General features: G+C 37.7%; 1 protein-coding gene across 1 annotated transcript in view; it reads left to right on the top strand.

Annotated features, from left to right (window-relative positions):
* Window positions 1–26,745, top strand: part of MGAT4A (alpha-1,3-mannosyl-glycoprotein 4-beta-N-acetylglucosaminyltransferase A) — a 78,156-nt gene that overhangs the window by 27,435 nt on the left and 23,976 nt on the right. The window contains exons 3-9 of the mRNA XM_068923946.1: window positions 3,439–3,606; window positions 6,319–6,459; window positions 8,058–8,191; window positions 19,279–19,325; window positions 19,774–19,887; window positions 20,539–20,614; window positions 22,100–22,214. Coding sequence (XP_068780047.1) covers window positions 3,439–3,606; window positions 6,319–6,459; window positions 8,058–8,191; window positions 19,279–19,325; window positions 19,774–19,887; window positions 20,539–20,614; window positions 22,100–22,214 — 795 coding nt within the window. The remainder of the gene's footprint in view (window positions 1–3,438; window positions 3,607–6,318; window positions 6,460–8,057; window positions 8,192–19,278; window positions 19,326–19,773; window positions 19,888–20,538; window positions 20,615–22,099; window positions 22,215–26,745) is intronic.

Below are 26,745 nucleotides of genomic sequence, written 5' to 3'. Positions count from 1 at the left end.
ACAGAACTGAGGGAAAAAGCCTTCAAATAGCGTCAGAGTTTGGGAGGGAGGGGGAGAGAAGGCAAATATCCAACTGGAGCTAAGTCAAAACTTAAATAAAAATAAAACTTAAATAAAAATAGCTCCTTAAAGTAAGTCTAGGAGGCTCATGCCTAAGTACTTAATAATGTAATTTTATTTTTTCAGAGTTCTTGAATGTTTATAAACTCCTGATGCCTTCAGGGACATGTGCTCTTCTAAAGTTGGGGGATGTGGGTGACCACCACTGGTGGTACCATAAGAACCTAAGAAGTATTTTCTTCTTCAGAAGTGCATTTCAGTATGAGATGAATTTTGCTGCTGCTTTTTTTTGGTTTTAAGCAATAAGTATCTGAGCAATTGATCAGTGCTTTGAAATACTGCCTATGTCGAAGACATAACCCCTTTTAAAAGAAGCTGTTAAATAATGTTAGGAATGTTTAATTTATTTTAAACTACAGGCAGTTATAAAACTGGTCCTAAAAGACCAAATTACAATTAATCTCCAAATACAGGAAAAGTGCTATTTCTTGTAGTATTAGAGATGTAAATGTTTTAGAAGACTTCAGTTCTCGCAAATAATATTTTTTTTTACTTCATTTTACTTAAGTAACTAGAAAAAATCTATTAGGGCAGTGGATTTAAAAATATGAATATATTTTTACTTGTCTGAATAATATTTTGACCTAACAAAAAGTCAGTAGTATGTTTTTAAAGGGCGGGTTTCAGGAATTCGGATATCTTACAACAGTCTCCTTAACCCAGGTATGTGGGGTTGAAGTAATTGTGAGAAGCAGACTACTTTGGATCAACCAACTAGTATTTCTTGAAGGAATTCATGCGTTTGAGGTTTCAGATAATATAAATTTAATATCAGGAACCATTCTCTGGGAGCTGGAGAACTGAACTGCTTTTTAATACTTATATCAGGAAATAATTTCACAGATCCACAGGTGGGATCCTATATTCTGAATGTTCTTTGTTCAAGAGCTGCTGTGATAAGTTATGAAAATAAAAGTTTATTTCCATACACATCATTTTAAGTTTCTTAAAAAATATATTAGTGAATTACCTTTTCTATTTTTGAGGTGTTAATCACAAATTAAAAGTGTTGCAACAGCTTTCTCCTCAGAAAGTATCATCTCCTCAGTAAGGGATTTTTTTTAGTAATTCTTAACACAAAATTATAGTTTTAATTCCCTCATATTATAAAACTGCCATTTCAGTTGGGCTCTAAATTTCTTGTGGTTTTATGACTGAGAGTTTTAATTTGATGTGGAATTACAAGAGTCCTGTAAATTTCTATTTTCTCACTACCTACCTTGATTAGGTAGACAGAAAAATTCTAATCTCTGCATATAAGCTGGGTTTAGTAAAATGATATTTGTGATTTTTTTGCATTATAAACCTTGCTGGGCGGAGATGGCACAGCAGTGTTATGGTTCTCCTATTTGACTTATTCTTAAGTCAATTGTTCCTTGCAGGACTATGCTGTTCATTACAGCACCAAAATCACGAGAACGCTATTTTGTAGTAAATATAGGAAGAGACACAATCTCTGCCAAGAACCAGAGTTTTTTAAGTAGGGAGAGGAAGACCTGAGCTCATCCTACATGAGTGGCTTGAGTCCAAGCTGTAGGTGCCATGGGTTCTCTCTGTATTTCCTGGAGAGAAATACAGGCTCTGCCACAGAGATGTTTAGCCTTTGTAACAAGTAGGAAAGACGAAGAGAAGTGCTAAAGTTTCTTCTCCCTGTCTTGCAGCACAAATGCAGACAGGTAATGCTACAGCCTGGCTCTGAGGCTATCCAGTGCTATAGAAGGTCTCAGTAAAACCTTACATATGTTTCTGTGGCTCTTCTGTTCTTTCCTGTTTAGACTGAAATTAACAGAGGTCTGTATAACCTGCCATCACTCATTCATTCGGTGAGGGATTGTGCCTTTGGGAATACCGTTTGCGTACTTGAGAGTGTGGCATCTACGCTAAGGTTACAAAACATTTTAACAGCTAAACGAACATGAAATTGTATTAGTGTAACTGATTTGATTTCTTTGGGTTGTCATTGCCAAGTAAGAATGTCCTTCATGCCAGAAACTCCAGAAATCTTTCCTGGCCATCTCAATACTGCTGACTAAAGCAACAAGCCTTGTTTCAAATAGCTCTCTGAATTCAGTTGTTAGTGTGTGTTATGCCTAGCATTTTGTTGTGGACCAGCTTCTGTGTTCTTGGTTTGTTGGCACAAAAGCAATAACCATTTGGTTTTAGTGAAAAAAGGAAAAGAAGATTGGCAAGGGAAATGTTTTCAAGAGGCAGTGAACTATGTTTTTATTTTTCTGTCTTCTAAACATAGGGCATTTTAACTAATTATGTTTTCAAAACATAATCAGAACAGTACATCCTCGCTACCAAAAAGGGAAAAAAAAAAAAAAAAAAAACAGTAAAATGAAAGAAGGTGGAGGAAATGCAGCATAATCAACATGGGAAAGCTGACTGTAATTCCTTCTTTCCTTCATGTGTTACTGTATTGTATTCGTAACAACAGGAAGAGATACAAATTGCTTGTAGGAAGTCTACTGATGTAACATTGTGGTGCTAAGAGCTAGGATTGGAGAGATAGGTTACAAAAAAGATACGTCTATGGATGTGACTGTGAGGTTGGAATATTGATGACAAAATATTAAATCACTCAAGATACTCTAGGCAATATCTGTAGATTGACTAAAAGAGAGCAGTGATGATGAGCAGGAGATCTGGGGGAATGATCAATTGAAAGAAGGACAGATGCACAAATTACAGATGCTTAGTTTGTTGGATAGTAAGGGTATATAGGAGGCCAGAAATCAGCAAATGGGTTTCAGTGTTTTATTCTGCGCTTTGGCCTCCCTTCGAAGAATGTGCATGCATGCACGAACAAGATTTTGATCAAAATTGTGGTCTGGCAGGCATTGATAATATCGTAAAATTGAAACTTAGGTTTGAAATTGATGTATTTGATATATTGTCAAATTTTTTCTTACAAAGTATTCAGAGAGGGCTTTAAAAAGACATACCTGCCCTTTTGCAAATTCCCACTCCTTTCCTGGTTTCTAGAAGAAAAGGTTGTGTGGGCATCTGTTTCAAGAAACGATTCAGAATGACTTGTGCTGAGCAATGGGCGTTCAAAGGTTGCTCCTGCCCATTGCTGCAGCAAGCTGCATACCCACTCAGTGCCTGTCTTGCATTTCTCTCTGGTGCCGCTCACTTTTCTGCCTGTGCCCTGTGTAGATCCTGAGGTGCCTACTCAGGTGACAGTGTGCTAGGCCAAGCCCTCATAGGCTGAGTTTCAGGTGCTGCATGGCTGAGCAGTTCCTGTCCCTTGTTGGATAGGGCCATAGGTGTTTGCTTCCAAAAATAACTCGGATCATCTTTTTTTCTCTCCAGAAAAGTTGATTGCATATCAACGGGAATTTCACGCTTTGAAGGAACGTCTTCGTATAGCTGAGCATCGAACTCTGCAACGCTCTTCTGAGCTGAATGCTATCTTGGAGCAGTTCAGGCGTGCAGTAGCAGAAACAAATGGGAGTAAGAATGCACTGAATAATTTTTCAGGTACAAACTGTGATTGAGAGTTTTTTTTTTTTTTTGCTTTTCATTTCTTTTTTTTTTTTTTAAACTCTGGACTACCAATATCTCTTTTTATTAGTATAAAAAAAGATATTGGTATCAAGAAAGCTGAATGAAACTGTTTAGTGGTGCAAATAGCTCAGCTATGTAATACTTATACCTCTTACTCTTTTTTCCTTTTTTTTTTTTTTCATTTTGTCTTCCTAATGATCCACCCACTCTTCATTCTTACCTCTTTAGGGATTGAATACTTATTCTGTGCCTAGCAGCAAAAGTTTGGATCTAACATATTGCAGATATTTTGACAGTAATTTACAGCACTTTTTGAATCGACTTTGAGGAGGAAAATGAACAAGTAGTGTTTAAAAGTGATGAACTTGAAGCAATTAAAATATGTTCAAAAGTCAGCTGGAAGATGCAAAAACATATAGGCTATCTAAAGCATTGGTTATGATTTGTAAAATGCTCTTTTTAATGACTAGTGGTTAAATATTAAACTGATTTTTTTAACTCATTTTTGAGGTTGAAACTCAAGTTTAGTAGAAGCTGTATTTGGCAATATTAGAGAATGCTTTAGCACTGATCATCAGATTGTTGCAATTACCATTTTAATTCAGACCCACTGCTTTAGTCACTTTGATTTATCTTTTTCTAAGTGGAAAATCAACAACAATATATATAAGCTTTCTGGCCAGAGGTCTGATTCGGTAGTTTGCAGAAACATCGGTGTATTGGCCTAATGAGAAAAATAAGATCAGATCAGATTTTTAAAATCAATTGTCTGCTTGCGTTCATCTATGAGTGTTTGTATATTTTGGATCTTCTGTAGAAAAAACCTTTTCTGAGGATTATAATTATAGTCCCTCCATGCTGATATTAATTATAAATTGCTCTATCTGACAGTAATGGTCTATCCATCTTGATCTCTGCTAGTCCTCTGGATTTCCAGGAATGGTGTGGATAAAAGTCGCATTTAAGATAATCTGTGACTCTCCTCTTTCTCTTCGGTGTGTATCTTTCAGCTGTTAAAGCAAACAGTAGTATTCCAAGCCATGGAAATTTGATACTAGACTGATGATTAAGCTATTACCACACTTATTTCTAAATATACGTTGGCTTGTTTATGCACAATATATAGTCATAGGGAATTATTCTCTTCTAATGCAATTGAAGTTTCTGATTCACATTTTTAACATTCTACCAAGTCTGGATTCCATCTGCCTATGGGACATTCTCTTTTTTTCATTTTGAGTCATGATGGGAAGTCATCTGAAGTCAGGTCATGGATATCTCTTCATGGGAATAAATGGCAGCAATTCTGTCATTTTCTTAGCGTTTTAACCTCATGGAATTCAAATTTGTACAGGTGTACCTTTTGAGCCTCAAGGATGTCTGATGCAGCATATTTTTAACTCGATGGTTTTGGGATCAGATCCTCCTAATTTTATCAGTGCTGTTTCAGTAATCTTGAATTAATTTAACTGAATTGCTTTCGTGCTTGGAATTTATTATTAGGTTATTTTTACTGTGTTCAATGTTTTTAAATATATATAATACTATGTAGTATTTGCGATCTTTAAATCTAGAAGAAACCTAGATTGTTTTACGTAAGTCATTATTCATTCATACAAAAAGCTGTCACATTTTGACAGGATTTTAGTCCAACTTTTGCATATAAATCTGAAGGACATGTTAGCAGAAAAAGCAAAACTGTCCATGATGGAATCTATCAAAATTGGCATCTGTGCTTATGGAATGTATTTACAAAGTGTTTTTCAAGTTCATAAGTGGTTGGAAACTTTGTTTCATCTGCAAATAGGGGAGAAAAAAAGCATGTATCTTGGCAGATTCTGAAGATAACTTCTTCAATGAGAGACATCTATTGCAGTTGCAATAGATGCTAAGGAATTACTTTCCTCACTTCTGCAGAACTCAGATTTTTCTTGGGAGCCTGGAGTCTACTTTCTGACCTAAACTTGATGCTAGTAGGCTCATAAGTTCTCAAAGATCCATGTGCTATAGTATTTTTCATGTCTGAAAAAAGAATTGTTTGGCACTTGGTGTAAGAAAATTGACATCTGTGGCAGGGGAATTTCAAAACTATTATTTGCAACTTTGAGAGGCCCCTGGACATCCTCAGAGACAGTATACTCTGTTTTAAATATTCTAAATGGACTAAATTAAATTTATGCTAGTGTCTGTTTTATTGGAAAAGTACTCAAAACCTTAGTATATTGTATACTTAATGCTATTTTTGTATTGTATCTGATGTTAAATATATTCTCTTATGTCGTTATTTATTTGCCATTTGAATCGCTACATGATGATGAACTCTGTTAAGTATAAGTACAAAATAATCTGGATAAATAAGCTTCCCATTTGTATCCATTGGAAAAAAATAAATAAATGGAGCATTCCGTACTTCTGCAATTACACAATGTAAGTTTTATGTGATCAGGTAAATATTAAGTGTATCCATGGCAAAGTTACTGGGCAGAAAGCAATCTCAGCCATAACTTATTTTTAAAATTAAAACCAGAAGAGACATCCATTGTACACAAAACTCCCTGTGTCATTAAAATGCATCATTTGTTCTGTTTTTCAGTTAGGATCAAGCTTGGATTGGTGCCTGAGTTACCGCTCCATAAAACTTATTCTTTGCATTTTCTACATTACTGATTTCATGTATGTTTGCAGATGAGACACTGAAATTGTTGAAAGAGTTAACAAGCAGAAAATCTCTTCAAGTGCCAAATATCTATTACCATTTGCCTCATTTGTTGAAAAATGAAGGAAGCCTTCAACCTTCTGTGCAGGTTGGCCTTGGAAGGACAGGAGGTATGCTGATATGATGTTTATTTTATGTTTTATATCTGGAGGACTTTGTAGTTTTTGTTATGTAGTTTACTGCATTACTTGTTAGATCAAGGACTTCTCATTTTATTTGTGTGATATTGATGTCTCTTAGAATTCTTACTGAATCCAAGATGAAAGGAATTTGGCTTCAGTTTTGCTCTTTTCTGCGTAATCTTGGTCACACCCCACCTTGTGTTAAGGTACAGATTAAGAAGCATTTAGTTTGGATGAATTTTTGTAATTAAGCAAACGGGAACAAAGCACAGAAATATTACAGGTTCTGAACTGCCTATTGGACATATCCCTTTGGCTTTTCAGATGTGTGGGACAACCAAGCATGGATATAATTATCTTAGAGTGGGTGTTTGTGGTGTTTTGAACAATATATTTCAGTGTATAACTTAGAGTGGGGAGCGCAAGGATAATCAGACGTAATTGCATCAACAAAGTGTGGATATTGGAGAAAAAAATCAAAAATTCAGTATTGTGCTGCAGTACAGTTGATCCCTTTTCTTTTTAATCCTCACAAATTCTGAATTTTTGTCATTAGGATAGCTCCACTGATCCCACTCTTGGAGCTGTGGCAAAAAGATAGGGTAAAGCCCAACCAAGCTCATGTACCTCAAAGCATGTGTATGTGTGTATCTCTAGGCATGAAGGCTCCACCTATGAATTTTTGTTTCTCTATGTGCCATCTGATTTGAACTGCTCGTATTCTTGTCATCTAGACCTTTCTTTTTTCTTTTCTCCCGTCTTTGCTTTTGAAAGAAGCGTTAGTTATTCCTAGCTTGTATGTCTTGTAAACCTCCCTTACTGCTTTGTGCAGTCTGGTTTATCCTTTTATTGCCCATCTGCCACGTTCCTCTTAAGTAGCCAGCCCTGGGTACAGGGTGGGGTGCAAGGGAGAGAAAACTTAGAGAAAGCTAAGGAACATGAGTTGAATGGTTGTGCGAAAGATAGGGTTAGTAGTTTTGTAGTTAGGGCCAGAGTGCTTTGCGCTGGAGATATTTTTACTGAGGGTAAGAGCTTTCAGTGAGGAGTTTTAGGGCTGTCCTGGTGACCTGGACTTTTGTTTATCCGGAAGACCTCAAATGACATACAAGGGAAGTAAAGGAGTTTTTCAGCCATGTCACTTTCAGATGCTTCTTCTGAGAAGTTAGAAATAAACACTTGCATGGAAAACTGAGTTATGAAGAATGGTTGTGGCTACCTGAAAATGAAAGTAAGTAAGGGAGGCTAATCAGTCTATAAGTCTTGGCGCAACCTTACCTGATTAATATCATGGTTGTTAATTATTACCTATGCAATAGTCTGGCATGTCTAGGATTGCCTTTTGGGGGAGGGGGGGAATTGTTTTTTTGTTGTTGTTGTTTGCTGTGTTTGCTCTGAGGATTGCTGATGATTGTTAATCATGTTCCTGATGATGCTAGTATATTTTAAACTAATTTTAATTACTATGTTATCTCAGTCTTTTAACTCTTTGTGTTTCTTAAGCAATGCTACATTATGAGACACGATTTTTTTTTATATCTTGTGTATTACATTACTGAAAGTACGTTTCCGGTTTTGTTTGATTTCAGTTTCCATTGTAATGGGAATTCCTACAGTGAAGAGAAAAGTCAAGTCTTACCTTACAGAAACTCTCCACTCACTTATTGATAAGTTGTCCCCCGAAGAAAAACTGGATTGTGTTATGGTTGTCTTTATAGGAGAGGTAATCACTTTAATGTTTTTATTCTGTCTCTTACCTGTCTTTAATCAGAAGTACCACCCCTTTTGGGAACTGATTGGATCCTCTTCAACATACAGAAAAATGACTCCGTGGAGAGGAGGCAGTGTCCTAGTCCTGTGTTCTTCAGATAAATAGTCCTGAAGAGCCCAGCCCTTTCATTTATCAGGGGAGTAGTGAGCACATGTTCAGTGGACTGGTTATTTTGCAGATCTTCTGATGCTTCTACCTAGTGAATGAGAGATGTGCTAGTGATCTTGTTCCTTCAACAGCGAAATAACGTCCAAGGAACTCTATGGTGTTTTAGGAATGAGACTTCCTGTTCACTTCATGCTAATGCTTAGTCTTGATGCATCAAATGGATGCTGCAGTTGAAGGTGTTAGGCACAGATTTCCCACCCCACCCCCCCCGGACAGTATGGACGTTTTGAAAGTCTGGGCAGTTTTGTTTTGTAAGTCCAGTCCTTTAGGTGGATTAATTCAAACAGTGTTCAGTTGGACAGTTTGGTCAGTTTGGTTCTGATTTAGCTGAAATCTTAAGGAAAATTTCTTCAGAGATAATTTTTTTGGCTGCTGGAAAGTGCATGTGTTTGTTTTGGTCTGTATGGTTTTCCTCAAGTGTCTGATTTGGAATGTGGGAACTCTTTATAAATGTCTGAATTTTTTGCCATGTAGTGCTATATTGAGACAATATTTTGAGTCCTGCAGATGAAAATGTAGATTCTCTGGTTATTTATAATTGTAAAAAGCCATTTTACATGTGAGCCAGTGTCTATTCAGGGATGGTGAAATGCAAAATCAGATAGGCATGCTGATACTTCTATTATTAGCACATTTTAAATCTTTCTTTTAAAAGTTCATATGATTTTTGGCTCTACCTGAGAACTGACTCTAGTGGTCTTTTAATATATATTGCATTATTTTCTTTTTCCTGCCTGTCAATCAAAACCGATGTGTCTGTATAGATACTATTTTCTACAGAAAACGTTCTTAAAATATCTGCTGGTTGAGAATATCAAGAGATAACATATTTTTACCATGCTATATATTTTAAGTTCAGTATCTTATAGTTTGTTTTGTAAATACCACAGGAAACTCTTTCAATGAATAAAGTTATACAGCAAGCACTTTATCCTGATCTATACTGTGATTTTTCTGAGTTACGCTGTGCTTTTCAGCTTCCTTTGGTATGTTGAAACACGTAGATTTATTGAGCATTTTCTCTGGCTATTTGAAGGCAAGCCTGCGGCCCTGATGTACCTCTGCTCAGAAAAGCAAAAGTCCTTTCCTTTGTGTAAAATAGCTTTGACTGCTGGGGCTTCTTAGCCTAAAGTGTGCTAGACTATTGCTATTATTAACGTGTATGTTAGAACTCTGATCACCTGTGCCTGTATTAATAGCAGCAAAATTTTCTGAAAAGTGGTAATGGCCTCAACTAAACAACTGTGCAGTTGAAGTACAGCAACGAATAGTCAAAGTGTGAGGTTATATAATTTTGCTAATAAGCTTTAAACTCCTCTCTGCACTTTGTCAATAGCCTGTACCAACAGAAAGAATAGCAAGACTTTACAAAAGTATTTTTTGCAAGGGAATTATATAGAAAGTGGTATTTTTGAAAGGATCATACTAGCATTTTCTTACTGAGTCTGTATTTTTTGCAAGGGAATTATATACAAAGTGGTATTTTTGAAAGGATCATACTAGCATTTTCTTACTGAGTCTTTTTGAGAAATCAAGTTGACAGTTTTAGAAGCATTGCTAGGAGCCACAGTCACAGACTATAATCTCTTTGTGCTAAGCACCCTACAAAACTCCTTTTAATCCTTTTTTTCCTCAGCAGTTCAATCCCACTCTTTCTGTGTAAATTCAACTTTTTTATGGAAAAGAGGTCAAAAATTAAGGCTAGTGGCCTATGTAAATAGTATGAATAGTGTAAACAGATGAGCTAGTAAATACAGATGCATTATAGTTGCTGAAGAGATTTGCATATTCATTTACTGTATGGATATTTCTCAGAAATGTAATTATACACAGTAAATTTCCATACTGGAAGTTCAAGGAATTCTAAAATGTCTGGATTGATGTGATGTCTAATCAACAATTTAAATGATTACTAGAATTATTTGACAGTAAACTGTGCAATTGTGCCAGTAACTGACATATGTCTGTTCTTCAATTTATTAAAATAATTTCATTGCAGAGTAATTTGCAGGTATTCGTTAGAATGACTAATAAACGGGCATGATTCATTATACTTCTATACTAAAATCTTTTTGCTCCCTACATAGCTAGTTCATATGCTCGTCAGATGATTTGAACCAATGACTCGGATCTCACAAACCTTACTTATACGAGAACTTACTTTCGGAATAAACTCTAAAATACGTGTTACAGTAACTGTGAACTCCAGATTAAAATGATTGCCTAATATTTTTATTTAATAGAGATTGTAATTAATATGGGAAACATGGTTTTGAAATACTTTACAACATCCTAGTTGAACAACAGACATAATATGAAAGAAATATACACTACTGAATATGAGAGAAATTAAAATACTTTCTGGTATCTAAACAAGATTTCTCCCTGTGGAGAGATCTCAGTTCTCATGAAGAAAATAGACTTATTCTAGAGATATTTCTGTCACGAATAATTGTCTGTCCGCTTCATTAATCAGCAGCTGCTCTTAGCATAGTCTTTTATATAAGTAGTAATCAATGTATATTGAAAAAATATGAGCCTTTGATTTGACCAAAAATATGAGAAAGGCAAATCATCTCAGAAAAAATCAGAAGATACTTCAGCTATGCAAAATCATTTTGTTAATACCATATGCTACTGATTACATCTGATTAGGCAATAATTTAACAACCATTGGTTCTTGAAGCACTAGTCCCTGTGATATACTTCCTTGCACATTGCTTATTCAAATCTTACTCTGTTTGTTCATGTACATACCGTTCAGCTAGGCTAGGAACTTGTGAGTCCTGATTATCTTTTACTACTATCTTATCAGCTCTTTCTGTAAACAGTGGCTGCTTAATTAAAAGATGTTAATCTTCAATAATGTTTTCTCTGTCCTCCTTATGTAGAGAATATTTTTTCTTTATTACTTTGGCAAAGTTTCTGTACTGGTTGGGTCACAGTGTGACACAAGCACCCAACAAGAGCCCATCCTGTGCACTGGTATGAACAAAGCATTAGCAAATTAAGCACTGAGCACACATACTGGATCAAACCCTGCTGAAACTGATTTGGAGGTATTAACATTGGCATACAATATGGAAAAACTGCTCTAGCAAAATAAAAAAAGCCTAGATTTTTCACCTCTCCTTACTCTGGGCCTGAATTGTAGATCTCTCTGATCAGATCTCTTTCTATCTTCTTGATAGAAAACAAAGGAGTATTTTGTCTTTCTTGCTCTCAACCCAGATATATTTATATCATCCTGGCTACAGAGGACATTTCCTTCTTTCTGCTATTCACCACAGATTGATAGCTGCCCCACTGAATGCCTGGAAAATGTGTCCCAAGTCACCAGATGACCTAACTGCACATCATGAGTTGGAGAAAGGCCAATAGATAAACACTTTTTTTTTTTTTTTTTTTTTAAATCAAAGCTAGAAAAGGCTGCTGTGCCAACCTATGCATCATCTTCACCAGGTACTTGTAAAGGCCTACACAGATGGTAGCCTTTGTTTTGGACATCTGATTCAAAGCTGATCAAGATGAAAAAACACAGCTTCCAGATATACTGCCGACTTTTATACCTGCAAGGGTAGCTTGGGCTGTCAGCAAGAACTTGAGAGATTGATTTAAGCTGCTGTTGCAATCCCAGCTACTATGGCACCCAAACTGAATAAAGAGTATAGGTTGCTGATACTGGGCATCATCATAGCATTCTGCACTCATCTTTTCATGGCTGTGGCTAGCAAAGTTTTGAATGAAATTAATACCAGTGATGCAATCTTTCTTAGATCTCACAGGAGGTTCTTGACAGGAGTTTGAAACTTGCCATGGGCCTGAGACAAATTTAATAGCTTCAGCAGAAAGATAACGCTCAGAATTGTGCCTTTGTCTCAAGCCCTACATTTGCATGACTGAAATGCTTCTCTTTATAAAATTCCTTTCAGATGCACCTGGGTAGTAATATCTGATGTTTATGGTAAGGGAGCATCACTGGTAATAGGCAGAGTTGTGTTTTTTCTCTCTGCTAACATCTAGAATATCTGTGAAATTGAAAGGAACCCTAATAACCTATTTGTAGCTTTGTAGAAGGTAATTTCATAACTGGATGCTTGACTGAGTTTGCACTGTTTTAATCAGCAAGTTTTGGACAACATTATGATATTTTGCTACTGTGGTCTCCCTTGGTCTGAAGATGCATGTATTCTTCTTTCCAGGTGCTGCAAACCAGGCTTCATCCATACACAAAAGGCTAGTTGAAGGCTGTATGTCACTAAAATAAATTCCATTTAGGTGTGCTGATTTGCATTGTTCCTTGGTTTTTGTTCTGGCTTGAAAGTTAAAGTAGTCCTCTGATGTGGTGCTGTGGTTCACAGCACAATCTCTGAAAACTTATATGCCTTGATGATTGAAGAGTTGACATGCAGGGCTCAGGGGTAGGGACAAACAAAAGTGGAGCAAGACAATCCAATATATTTATATTCCTGATACTGCTGCTGAAGGCTTTGCATTGTGAAACTCCGTCCTGAACTGAATTGGTTAATCACTGAAATGGCTGGAGAGAGAATGGTAACTGTTACCTGTGTAGCAGGTTCCAGCTTTCAGTAAGGCAGATGTAAAGCCATTAGCTGGTGTAGGATGCAGAGGCTACTTTTTGCTTATGTAACTTTGCTTATGGAGGGTTGCTTTATGATAGTATTCTGCATTTTAGTTTCTTGCTTTGAGTCTTGTTCTCCTGTATCTGGCTTGAAATTGCTGCTTCAGATCTAAGGGAAGTCCTTACATGCCTGAAAATCTTTTTTTTTTTTTCCTAGCTGTAGTTGTTGAACTCTTACAGAAATTTTTACCTTTTTCCACAAGCTTTGTTTACATCATTGCAACCGCTGGAAACCACTGCTGCAGCTTTATGGTTTAGAGCCTTTTTTTCTTTTCTTTCTTCTTTTCCTCAAAGCATAAGTATCCAAAAGTATATTATCTTCTCTAAATACCATTTTAGTAGCTTCTTTTTCCTATCTGAATTTCAAGGCTTTGCATAATTATATTCATTAATATTTTCACCGTTTCAAGTCAAAAATATGTTTGCTTTGCCTTTTCTGGAAGCTGTCAATTTTGCATTGTTAATTATTATTTAAAATACACTATACAATTATTCTACCCCTATTCTACATGGATGATGAGAGATCAGACAAAATTGCAAAAATTAGTAAGCAGTGAAATGAGCAAGTATGGCAGATTCAAATGGTTATATCCCTGAGGTGTGTGGGTTGTTGTTGTTTTTTGTTTGTTGGGGGGGAGATGCACTTGAATAAGTTGAAATGAGTTTGTTTATAGTAGGTTTCATTTAAGAATTAAGATTTGGGTAATCTGACAGTCCAGATAAACTCCATTGTTTACAATGTCCTGTACAGATAATGTCTGAATTCTTTCCGTATTTCTCTGTGGCTTCCCTTTCTGGTCTTGGAGTATTTTAATATCTGCAGCTTAATCTCCTTTTCTAGTGGGTTGTGAAAAGACTCCTTGGGATTTTAGTGCCATCATTGCTTCTATTTGCATTGCTCTTCCTAAAATCAACTCTTATTGACAACCGAAATAGAAATTTCATTCTGACAGATGTTTGGCCTCATCAAGCAAGATCTAAGACTCACAGAATCACTGAGGTTGGAAGGGACCTGTGGAGATCATCTAGTCCAACCTCCCTGCTCAAAGCAGGATCAACTGTTTTAACTGTGCATTTTGCACAAAGCTTCAATGTACATCTTGAAAATTGTAATGTTAAAAAACCATTAAGGTTTGTAAGTCAAACTCCCAGAACAAGAAAATGCTAGAATTGCATCACCTGTGCACTATAACCTGGCATTCCTTCTTATTTTACTTGCTTTTTTGCTACTGCTGCCTCCCACTCCTGTCCCCTCCATTTGGAGAATCTATTGCTAAAATGAAATGTCTAGTAGCCAGGTGGCTGTATTGATGCGTACAGTTTAATTTTTTCAGAGCGGCTACAATTTTGTAGCACTTCATATTGCCAAATCCAGTGTTCAGCACTTCTGATCACATCTGATGGGAGAGTTGCAGGGAATTAGGGTAAGAATAGTGCTTAGCGGCAAACTATGGAAAATTTACATGATCTATCCAATATCACTAGCGAATTTTTTGCAGGAGGGATGGGGCAGGGAATAAAAGGGGGGACCGGGAATATAAATGAGTAAATTAGTTCTGAAAGGAATTGAGCAAATTCACTGTGAACAGATCCAGTAGGAGCTATTGAATCTAATGACAGGGATACAGCTTGGGCCTAGGGAATTGTAAACTATTGGTTACTGAAAACTGGAAGGTACTGAGAACTGGAAGGTATGCTGAGGGAAAGGCTCATTCTATACATACTCTGTTAATTCTGTTTTTTTTCTGAGCGTCTCCTACTGGTGAAGATAGCAGATGAAGTTCTGGTCTAGGTAGAACTTTTGGTGTAAATTGCCATGTTTTTTCTTACATTTTGAGAAGCAGTCCACCTTCTGTCATTCTTGGAATTATGGATTAAATAAGATTTAACAGCATGAAAGAGTTGTTGGTTCTTAAAACTAGAAATCTTGGTTTTGACTTCTAGTTGTCCAGCCATTAATTGAAGCTTCCTAACCTCTCATTTTGCCTGCTAGCAAATACGTTCCCCGCTACTGTGCTATGCACATGTTCTCTCATAAACATCAATAAAAAAGAGGAGAGTTCATTAGTGTTCTAGTTCTTTGTGCATTTGTTATGAATAACAATGTTTCTTCAGCCAAACCTTAGAATAATTAGGTACCTGAAATATAGCCTCACATAAACTAGAGAAGGTTCTTTAGGGAATTGTAGGACAGCATTTTACAAAGACTGAGGGAAGTTAGAAACTTATTTCACTAACACTCTGAAACTTTAGTTTATTCCACAACAATTGGCTCCCAGTTTTCTTCTAGAGAGATTCATCAAAGCACTATGTGTGTCAGTCATCAAAATTGCTGAGGCAAGGAGTTAAATCTTAGGTGTTGCTTTATTCACAGGCAAACTCCATAGGTTTCATAAGCTAAAATCTCCTTTCCTGATGAAAGTTTACATGGACTTAAGGGATACTGGGGAGATACATGGAAGAGGAGTCTACTGAGGAGTATTAAATACAAAATCTTGCCTGGCTCAGGAAGTTTCCTGAGTCGAAGGTAGTTGGAGCATGGATAGCATCAGGAGGAAGTATTGTATTTCCTTGTTATGTTCTTACTCTTCTCTATGTATCCTGTCATGGCGTCACTGTTGGAAGCAAGATGCTGGACTAGATGGATCTTTAGTTGGATCTGGTATGAATGAAAAATGACGGATGTCTCACTCCCAAGTTTTGTGCTTGCTCTCAAAGACCAGTAATTTCATGTGATTAGGGAGAAAGAACAGTTGGGAAAGATTTGAACTGCTGATACTGAAATAACCACCCTTGTTTATGCTTTTCATTTGCTTCCCGAGATTCACCTAACAAGACAGACTTGTTTGTGAGGCTTTAAGCAATTTGTTGATAAGATGCGTCTCTTTGGCTGGCATCGTTAACTCTTTCGTTGTGGCCCATCACAACTTTTTATTTAATCACTTTAAAGGGATTAGTTCTCTAAGTGTTCATTTTTACTTCCCTTTCTCCCCAAATCGTAGGGATTATTTCATGTTCAACTCTAAGAGTTTTTAGTAAGCAAAACTTCCATCTTTGTCATTGCTTCCTGATTTGGTAGACAAAAGCATTCATTGCTGCCTTCTTAAAGACTGTGCTGCTTTGACTGGAATCACAATGGCATTTCCTTTCAAGAGATGCAAGCAGCACTGATACCATGAGCCAGAATTTAAGTTCTTCGTATCTGCTTCAAGGTCAATCTGCTGTCTACCAGATGATCTTTGCTGGAAGTCTGAAGAGCAGTTAAACTTCCTTTCATGGATGATTTCCTTTTGACTAATCTGAATTTGTCTTGTCCTGTTTAAGGATCTTGGAGAAGACAAGGGTTTTACTCCCTGGTATTAGTTTATGCTTGTGTTCAGTAGTCTAATCCTGCAGGTTGATTAAAAGGGGTCTTAGGTTTTATTTTGCTGAGACAGTGACCTTTTGAGCACCTTCTTCCTCAAAAATGCACAATAGATTTGGGTCAATAATAGATTTTTCATCGCTTTATAGTTGTTAGCTGAATTTATTGACACTCGTTGAAAGAGCTTTACGACAGCAATTATGTGGCTATTCTCAGTTTCCTTCAGTTGTTCCCCTGCAAAGTGTAGTTAACTCTTCCCTTGGGTGTGGTCATATCTGGACAGAATTCATTGCAATCTGTAAGTGTGAAGTCACTTACAGATGCCCCTGTCCTGGGACGCATCCACAGCTGAAGGGTGGACGAAGATCCCTCTAAGTGTTAGGTTGGGTAATGAGAGGAGTTCATTGCTTCTGGAAGTTCTGATGTGGAAAGACAGTGGTCAACCTGCTATCCTAAAGGGAAGGATTTGGTGCTGAAACCCTAGCTCTGAATCTCAAATGCTACTTGCTCGTAGATAAAAGTATAACTACTCATTTTGAAATAATGGCAGGCTATCCAGTTTTTAATGCACTTGCTCTTCTGAAAAATGACACTGACTTTTTTTTAATCTTGATCTTCTTTTTCATTCTAAAGGTGGCGTCTCCTTTTGCACTATGCTGATGCTGTGATTAAGTGTTGATTTGGAAGGAAGATTACCTATTGAACCAGCATTAGTATTTGCTTTATCTGGTGTTCGGTGCAGCTAGGCCAGGCGATCTTGAATTGGTTTGACAGCAGAACAGATTGCAATATGAGGTTGTAAGTCTGCAGGGTACAACTCTTTAACATGAAGCTATAACGATCACAGCTCCCCCTGGAAAACTGCCAACCTTTTGCATGAGGGACACAAACAGACGAGGGAAAATAGGTAGAGAATTACTATTGCAGATTTCCTGGTTTCTGATTGCAGTGTCTTCTGTATTCACATGTCACATTTTACAAGCATGAGCAAGGCCTCATGGTATATCTGTAAGATAGGTCAAAATTATGTTCATTTCAAGAAAGGCTAAACTAAGGCATAGGTTTGTGGACCAAATATATGCTCTCATTTAGGCTCAAGCTGGGCCTAAATTTAGTTTAATGTCTGGGATACTTTACAGGGAACTTGATGTGTTTCTGGTGCGTATATAAGCATTTTTTTATCTTGCATTTGTCCATATGTGGAAATTATAGTATGTATTGTTTAACAGGTATTTGAGTTATTAATATTAGACTGGATAATCACAGAGCTTGGAACGTCAACTGGAAATTCAACTTGTTCTTCTTTTCCTGTGCCTACTAGACAACAATTTCTACATTTTATAATGTTTAAAAGGAGAAGACATGAAATGTTTCAGTGAAAGAGGGATGTAGTGACTGTTGAGCTATTTGCAGGCAATGATTAGGTCATTCATATGAAAGTATTGAAAACAGAGAAAAATCTTGTGTCTTGAATTCCATTTCTGTAATAAACTGTGTATGCAGAATCCCTATCTGCATTTAAAAACTTAGTGATGTATCAGGTTCACATTGGCTTGTGAATCTGCTTGTGTGGAACTCATTGCAGGACGAGTTTTAAATTGCTAAGACCTTGAAAGAGAAATTCCTTATTAGAGCTTCTGTCCTGTAAAGCAGTAGGAGTAGTGCTTATAAAGAGAATATTTATGAAAAAGTTATGGCAAATGCTTTTTACTCACATGGTTTTATACAATTTCAAACCTGCTTTTGGAAGGCAATTACTCTTGTCCTTTTTAGAGAAGCATGTGTTACTGGCATTATGCTGGAGTTGATAAAAAGAAATCTTTAAAAATAGGAATGGTGATTTTAAAGATCAAAGGGTAAGAACCTTTATCAAACAAGATTAGTAGTTTTATAGAAAAGCTTGGAAGGGATTTATTCTCTGTGTGTATAATCCGTTAATGATAATCTGCATTACAAATTCATCAGAAAAAGTATGAACTGTGCCTTTGTTTCCATCATTTCAAAGGCAGCAGTTTCTGTAGAATCCTTGTGAGCCCCTGAAATCTGGGTTGATTTACAGACCTTAAATTATTTCCTGTGAAAACCAACAAACAGTATATAGTACAAAGATTAGTTTTTTTTAGTCTGATTTATGAATTCAGAAACTCTCCTTTCCTGTTATGCAGGTGTATGACGAAGTGAATAAGTTGCATAATTGACCAGTTCTGGCACGCTAGGTGATCTATACCTATCCAGAATGTTAGGATTTATGTTTTAATCAACAAGTAATTTTTAGAATCTGTACAGTTTTAAGAAGCAGATGACTGATAGGAATATGTCCTTCAAGTTTGGTCTCTGATGCAGAAAAGCAACCCTAGTCCGGAAGACATAAAAATAACACGTTCATTGTTGTCTAAGGTTGGGGCATCAACGCTGTAAGTGCAAAGTTTCTTAGATGTATTTTTGAAAGAAAAACATGTATCTAAAGCCCTGTTCTCCAGAAAACTTTCTTTGGTAATATTTTTGTGTAGTTATTATTGTATAACATTAATATGAACTTCTTTCCATACAAATACTCAGTGGTCATTTTATCCATAAGAGCATGAGAGGTTGCAAGACAATACCAACCGTTGGATGTGAGTTGTTTGTTAAAAGCAGATCTAAGGCAAATATTATTCCTGTGTGTTTATGCAAAAGAATTATTTCTTCTCCCATTAGACAAAGGATATAGCTACCTGAGTGATATGTTTGTATATTTTTCAAATATCTTACACTCTGTAATTGATGTTCAAAGACAGCTACTTCAAATGTTTGTGTTATTAGTTCTTTTAAAGTGTAGCTCCAAGACTGTTGTGTATTTCATTTGTTTTTGGTTTTTTTTTTCAGACGGATCTTGATTATGTAAACAGTGTTGTAGCAAGCCTGGAAAAAGAGTAAGTTATAGCTCTAATGGAGGACCTCTTAATTTATTGTTGCTTTTTGTTATGCTTTTTGTTTTTCCTAAATTAAGTTGTGATATATAATAAAAGTTATTATAGAAATATGAGGTTATGCTTTTTTGTCTCTTATGGGTTTGAGCTTTTGAAGAAATAAATAAAAGATGACAAATTAAGGGGAAGTAATTCAGTAAAACTGTAAAACAGGTATTAATGTAATATTATGCTATTAACATAATTCATGAATGTCACTCTGTTGGACAAATCCAGTTTGCCATTTAAGTTAGGAAAATGCTTTGTACAGGTAACCTAATCATTTGGAACACAAACATAACAAGTGCGTATTATATCAGACATAATAACGGCACCAACAGTAAGCAAGCAAGCGTGAAGTCTGTAGCGCTCAAAATATCTCATGTGCTTTTTGGAATGTTTCTATTGACAGATTTTCTACAGAGATCAATTCTGGCTTGGTAGAAATAATAGCGCCTCCTGCAACTTATTATCCTGACTTGACAAACTTGAAAGAGACATTTGGAGACTCCAAAGAGAGAGTCAGGTTAGTTTATTCCCCCAGATCTTCCCTTCTCTCCTCCCACATCCACACTTTTCTTGTTTATGATATGGCAAGTGGGATGTGAATTCTTGAAATGTTTTCTTACTGTAATTCTTGAAAGTGTGGGGATGCAAAAAGAGCTCTGCAGATCAGTTTTGCTCCTATTTGCATGCAGTTCTGTGCAGGATCAGAGCGTAATGTTAGTTTTGGTTGAATTCCTTTAATGTTAAATTCTGGGAAGAGAATTGGGAATTGATATGCTTTTTCTTTTTCTTTCTTTTCTTTTTTCTGATGTTGCATGAGTCAAATATAGACTTTTTGGTTTACTGTTTTTCTTCTGAAATACAGTGTACAACCCAATCGTTTCTGCTGAATTACCACTTAAAATGCACATGCATTTTTAGTGAAATGTCAGGTCATTTTCATAAGATCAGATTCAAATTAAAACAGTTTTCTGTCTGTATTAAAGCATAAGGGGAAAGCTTTGTTCCATTTTTTCAGACAGAGGATTTCCTGAGGGAGCAGTGCCAAAAGCAATTGTCCTAATGTTTCAGTAATATGCGTCATCCTTCATAGTGAGATTTACTTTGCATTGCCAGTGTGTGTTGAAATAACTTTTTTTTCATAATCCTTACGTTTTTAATTGAATTTCAGATGGAGAACAAAACAAAACTTGGATTACTGTTTTCTTATGATGTATGCCCAGAAAAAGGGGGTTTATTACATTCAGGTAAATTTCTATTCTTTATTTTGAGGCAAGTTTTCAAGTGAGTCTCCAGAAATTGTACTGTAAGTCTTTGTGATGTGCCTAATACAGAACAGAGAGAACATGATTCTGTAGTTGCAGGATGACTGTAACTGTGGTGGTTATGTTATATAAGTAAGTAATGTTTTTGAAGCACACGGTTTCTCATTCAGACCAACTTGTCCTATGTGATTTATTTTATATTAAGATGCTTAGCGCAAAAAAAAAAAAAAAAAAGTGAAGAAATACAGACTGTTTAGTTGCTGTTTTTCCCTTGTCCCCAAAAGAGTTAACTGTAGACTGTCCTAGGTGAAGAAAGAGCAGCATAGGTGGAAATCAAACTAAAATCCTTTTTTACTTTTTTTTGAAGGCGTTTGCAGTGTCACTTTAAAATGGCTCTGTATTGCGTATGCATATATTTTGAATGCATCACTGGACTTATTTTCTTGAAAAAAAGAAGTTTTGACGAGAGTCTTAGGCAATTAGATTTAAACTTAATTTAGCTCAGAATTATTCCTATCTTATTTTTCTGCTTTGAAGTAGAAGCCATACCTACAGGTATTTCATACCTAGTGTGTAACTATGCTTATGGCTTTTATATAGCTTTTGGGACTGTATCCTTTGGGTATAAAGCTTCGGCCATCTTATTTCATGCAGTTTTTACAAAGTGAGCTACGCTGACTGCTCCTTGAGAGCTGTTGAAGACTCGTCTCTCCTGGAAGCTATGCATCCAATGATATCTGACAGCCTTTTTGAAATAAGGCCGTCACACAAACATTAGTGCCAGTACAGGGGGAGAGCATGAATGCACAGGGAGATGAGGTAGGAGAAGCAGGATACTTAGAACAGCAGTCTGCATTTACCTTGAATTACAGGGATTGTAGGACCATATCTTGGGGAATTCTGCCATCTGGACTATAAATGATGATTAGCCTGGACTCTGCACCTGTATTTGTTGTCATTTCTGAAAGCTAATGTCCAGTGAAAAGAATCTCACTTTAGCTTCTTGTCTCAAAGGAGAAATCAATTCTTTTAGCACTAGTAGGTGAGTGAGTAAACAGTCACATTTTATCTTACAAAAAATACGGAAATTCTACCTGTTCTCCATAAAGTGCATTGATGATATCACAAAGTCTAACAAATTGTTTTGTGGATGATTCTTCTTTGAAAAGAGAAGCTGGAAAAGCAATGTGATATTGCTGCCTAGTTCACAGCTCCATATTCTGAAGTTGAGATATATTTGTAGATTTTTGTTATAAAAAGATTTTGGATTAGTTCTCTGCAAATAAACTGTGATCTGTCCTTCTGTAAGAATTATTCTTGTTTGCACTGTCTAGATTTTATAGCAGTGCTTACATTAGAAATATATGGAATACTTTAGCAATATATTATCAGTTTTTCCTAGCTGTACTTTTTCCTATTGCTTTACTGTTTTTGATTTATGTTGATATCACTGCTGTCTTCCTCTAGCTTGAAGATGACATTGTTGTCAAGCAGAACTATTTCAGCACAATAAAAAATTTTGCGCTTCAACTTGCTTCTGAAGATTGGATGATTCTAGAATTTTCTCAGCTGGGTTTCATTGGTAAGCACATATCCATTCTAGGATTTTGAAAAAAGTGCATTTATCCTCAGAATTTCTGATTAATAGTGATGTGATCTCAAAGCTATCTTCTTTGTACTGGAAATAGACCAAGAAAGAGAAATTCATTGGTTCTTTCAGGGGATCTGTGGTTTAATGCCTTTTTTCTTTTTAGAATTGTTTCATCTGCTTGTATATGACTGAGACAAACTCAAACTGTTGGAAATCAGAGCATTTTATAAGCAAAAGTTGGTTTATTTATAAAAAATGTTAACAATCTAACTGCAAGGAATGATTTTATTTTGAATTTAGCTATAGTTAAAATTAAAATGTCATTAAAACATGACACAGTGTGTGAAGTAAAAGGAGAAAGCATGAAAATTAACTCAGCCTAAAACGACCTTGTTGGCATTTGTACCAGAATATCCCTGAATCAGCAGACATGAATTTATCTTGTTAGCAAAACTGTTCTATCCTCACCTTTCTGCTCCATCAAGAAGTCATGACAGTCTGCTCCTTCTTGGAGACAATTTGAGTCTCTCTGTCACTTACAATGATGGGAGCAACACTGAGAGAAGCTAAGGCAGTGCCTTGGGTTGTCATGGGTTGACTATCAGAATGTCATTGAAATTACTACGTAGTTATTTGTTCTCTCTTAACTGATGTGTTTTTGCTGAGAGGTCCTAAATTAACAGAATAACAACAAAAAGGAAGTTTGAAAGGGGTCTGACAAATTGAAAGCGTATTCCATTACTTCAGTGACTTGTCATGATCTAATTAAAAGCACTAAACCAGAGATGTGCAAGGAAGAACTGAAAACTGAGTCAGACTGGAGCTTTCCAAACTTAGTCAACGCAAACAATTCCAAAGCAAAGGTTGTAAGTTCAGCTCAGAAGAGGAAGAGAGTCTGACATATAACAAAGGAAGCATAGTCCTCAGTTCTGTCATTCTCTTGGAAATTCTTGTTGTTCTCTTGTTTTTATTTTGGATCTATTTTTCCAGAGAAAGGCTTTGTTTTAGTTTTGTGATCCATAATCTTAGAAAACAATGGATATGCATCTAGATTGCTGAATTGAGAACTTGACACTTGCCAGGTGAATGGCAAGCACTCCCCTGTTTCCGGCTCGGTGTCAGGTATGCCGATGAGGAGACTGCAGAGATCTCAGAGATTCCCTAAGTTGAAGGAAAACCAGCAACCATCTCCTAACATACTGCATCACTATACAAAACGGTAATTTGCACATTTACCTGTCGATCTGACCTGCAGAGATGATGGAGAGATGGACAAGAGGAGGGGGACAGAGGGAAGTCTCCGAGCCCCTACCAGACTACCGTATAACCAGCTTGCTTGGTTGCCTTGGGCTACTAGCAGAATTACTGTTTCAGCTACAGGGTATTTGATTAGCTTTATGGCCTGAGGTGGAAGGAACAGGAAAAGAAGCCTTCTATAACAGAGAAATAAGCATTTAAATCATTAAATTACTGGAGCTTTTGCCCTACGTAGATTTGTCCCTTTTGTTAGGGGACCCACTGCCAACCCTTAGTTCTCTGTGATTACGTGCTGGAGAAACTCACTGAATACTAGAATCTGATTAAATATCATTTCTGCTTTTGAGCAGTTAAACTTTAATTGTGGACCTGGTTGGGGTTAGAGTCTTGGTTCCAGCGCTAATTGCTCTTTGAATATAGATTATATGTGAAGTTCCTGGGCTATAGAATTAATTTACATTCATTTTACATTTACTTAATTAGCACAGTACAGATGGAGTAGTAGAGTGCAGTCATTTGCAAATTGCAGTTTTGTGAGACTGAGATGTCAAAATGGGCATAAAATCAACTTACAGTTTAGGATGTGCACTGTCTGCTCCATGTAAATATGTTTCATATCACTTTTGTGTATTTCATCTTTCACATGCCTTTCTGTTCTCAGTGCTGCTATAGAGGAACAGTGTGTAAGCCAGAAGAGGGGTAACTAGATAACCTTTTCGTACTAAGATTTGATTTAATCATGGTTAGAACTATTTTAAAATATTTTTAAGGTTTTCTTTTCATTCTATGTCTGTACTACCTTTTCTCAGTATAGGTTATGAAAATAGTTGTAACTAAATTTAATTGTTACCTCCTGGTTGCTTCCCTGTTCCTTACTTCATATTTGTTTGCTTCCTTTTAATTGGATGCTATCATCAATAGACTTCCATATGGATTTAACTATGGCTACACATCTTAATGTTGCTTTTCCACCTGGAAAATCGGAAATTTGATTCTCCCAATTTAGCTACTTACTCTGCTTTTAAGTTTTGAGAGAAAAATTAGTATTCATGAAAGCAACTAATACTTCTGACTTGGAGGCACATTGGTGTGTTATAACCATATCAAAGAATCACAGAATGGTTGAGGTTGGAAGGGACCTCTGGAGATCATCTAGTCCAACCTCCCTGCTCAAGCAGGGTCCTCTACAGCATATTTCCCAGGATCGCATCCAGACGGGTTTTGAATATCTCCAGCAAAGGAGACTCCACTACCTCTCGGGGCAACCTGTGCCAGTGCTGAGTCACCCTCACAGGAAAGAAGTTTTTCCTCAGGTTCAGATGGAACTTCCTGTGTTTCAGTTTGTACCCGTTGCCTCTTGTCCTGTTGCTGGGCACCACGGAGAAGAGGCTGGCCTCATCCTCTTGACACCCTCCCTTCAGATACTTATACACACGGAGATTCCCCTCAGTCTTCTCTTCTCCAGGCTAAGCAGGCCCAGCTCTCGCAGCCTTTCTTCATAGGAGAGATGCTCCAGTCCCCTCATCCTCTTTGTAGCCCTCTGCTGGACTCCCTCCAGCAGTGCCATGTCTCTCTTGTACTGGGGAGCCCAAAACTGGACACACTCTCCAGCCCTCCCCAGGGCTGAGGAGAGGGGCAGGATCACCTCCCTCCACCTGCTGGCAACACTCTGCCTAATGCACCCCAGGATACCATTGGCCTCCCTGGCCACCAGGGCACACTGCTGGCTCATGTTTAACTTGTTGTCCACCAGGACTCCAGGTCCTTCTCTGCTTTCCAGCTACACTCTGTCCCTTCATCCAGGTCATCAGTGAATATATTGAACAAGACTGGACCCAGGACTGACCCCTGGGGGACACCTCTAGCTACAGGCCTCCAACTAGACTCTGCGCCACTGACCACAGCCCTCTGAGCTTGGCCATCCAGCCAGTTCTCAATCCACCTCACTGTCCACTCATCCAACCCACACTTCCTGAGTTTACCTACGAGGATGTGATGGGAGACAGTGTTAAAAGCCTTGCTGAAGTCCAGGCAGACAACATCCACTGCTCTCCCTTCATCTCCCCAGCCAGTCATTCCGTCATAGGAGGCTATCAGATTGGTCAAGCATGATTTCCCTTTGGTGAATCCATGCTGACTACTCCTGATCACCTTCTTGTCCTCCACATGCTTAGTGAGGACCTCCAGGAGGAGCTGTTCCATCACCTTTCCAGGGATGGAGGTGAGGCTGAGAGGCCTGTAGTTTCCTGGCTCCTCCTTCTGGCCCTTTTTCAAGACGGGGGTGACGCTGGCTTTCTTCCAGTCCTCAGGCACCTTTCCTGATCCCCAGGACCTTTCCAAGATGATGGAGAGTGGCCTAGCAATAACATCCGCCAGCTCCCTCAGCACTTTGTCTTGTCCCCAGGGTCTGGAATTCCTGAGGACTGGCCTTAGCAGTGAAGACTGAAGCAAAGAAAGCATTCAGCAGCTCTGCCTTCTCTCTATCCTTCGTTACCAGGGCGCCCGCCCCATTCAGCAGCGGGCCCACGTTTTCCCTAGTCTTCCTTTTGCTAGTGATGTATTTGAAGAAGCCCTTCTTGTTGTCCTTGACATCCCTTGCCAGATTTAATTCCAAATGGGCTTTGGCCTTCCTCATCACATCCCTGCACACTCTGACAACGTCCCTGTATTCCTCCCAAGTGGCCTGTCCCCTTTTCCACATTCTGTAGACTTCCTTCTTCTGTTGCAGTGTTGTCAGGAGTTCCTTGCTCATCCATGCAGGTCTCCTGCCCGCTTTGCTGGACTTCTTACTCAGAGGGATGCACCAATCTTGAGCCTGGAGGAGGTGATGCTTGAATATTAACCAGCTCTCTTGGACCCCTCTTCCTGCTAGGGCCCTACCCCATGAGATTCCCCTAAGTAGGTCCCTGAAGAGGCCACAGTTAGCTCTCCTGAAGTCCAGCGTTGCGATCCTACTCATTGCCCTGCTCCCTCCTCGTAGGATCCTGAACTCTACCATCTCATGGTCACTGCAGCCAAGGCTGCCCCCAACCTTCACATCTCCAACTAGACCTTCTTTGTTCATTAGTACAAGGTCTAGCAGTGCACCTCTCCTCGTTGGCGTCTCCACCACCTGGGTTAAGAAGTTATCCTCTGTGCTCTGCAGGAATCTCCTCGACTGTTTGTGCCTAGCTACGCTTTCTTTCCAGCAGATGTCAGGGTGGTTGAACCAGGGCCTGTGATCGTGAGGCTACTTCCAGCTGTCTGTAGAAGGCCTCCTTGACTT

The sequence above is a fragment of the Struthio camelus genome, chromosome 1 (assembly GCF_040807025.1).
Source record: "Struthio camelus isolate bStrCam1 chromosome 1, bStrCam1.hap1, whole genome shotgun sequence".
In the NCBI taxonomy this organism is placed as follows: Eukaryota; Metazoa; Chordata; class Aves; order Struthioniformes; family Struthionidae; genus Struthio; species Struthio camelus.
The sequence above is the reverse complement of the archived record's forward strand: the minus strand, read 5'-3'. Positions and strand labels throughout refer to the sequence as shown.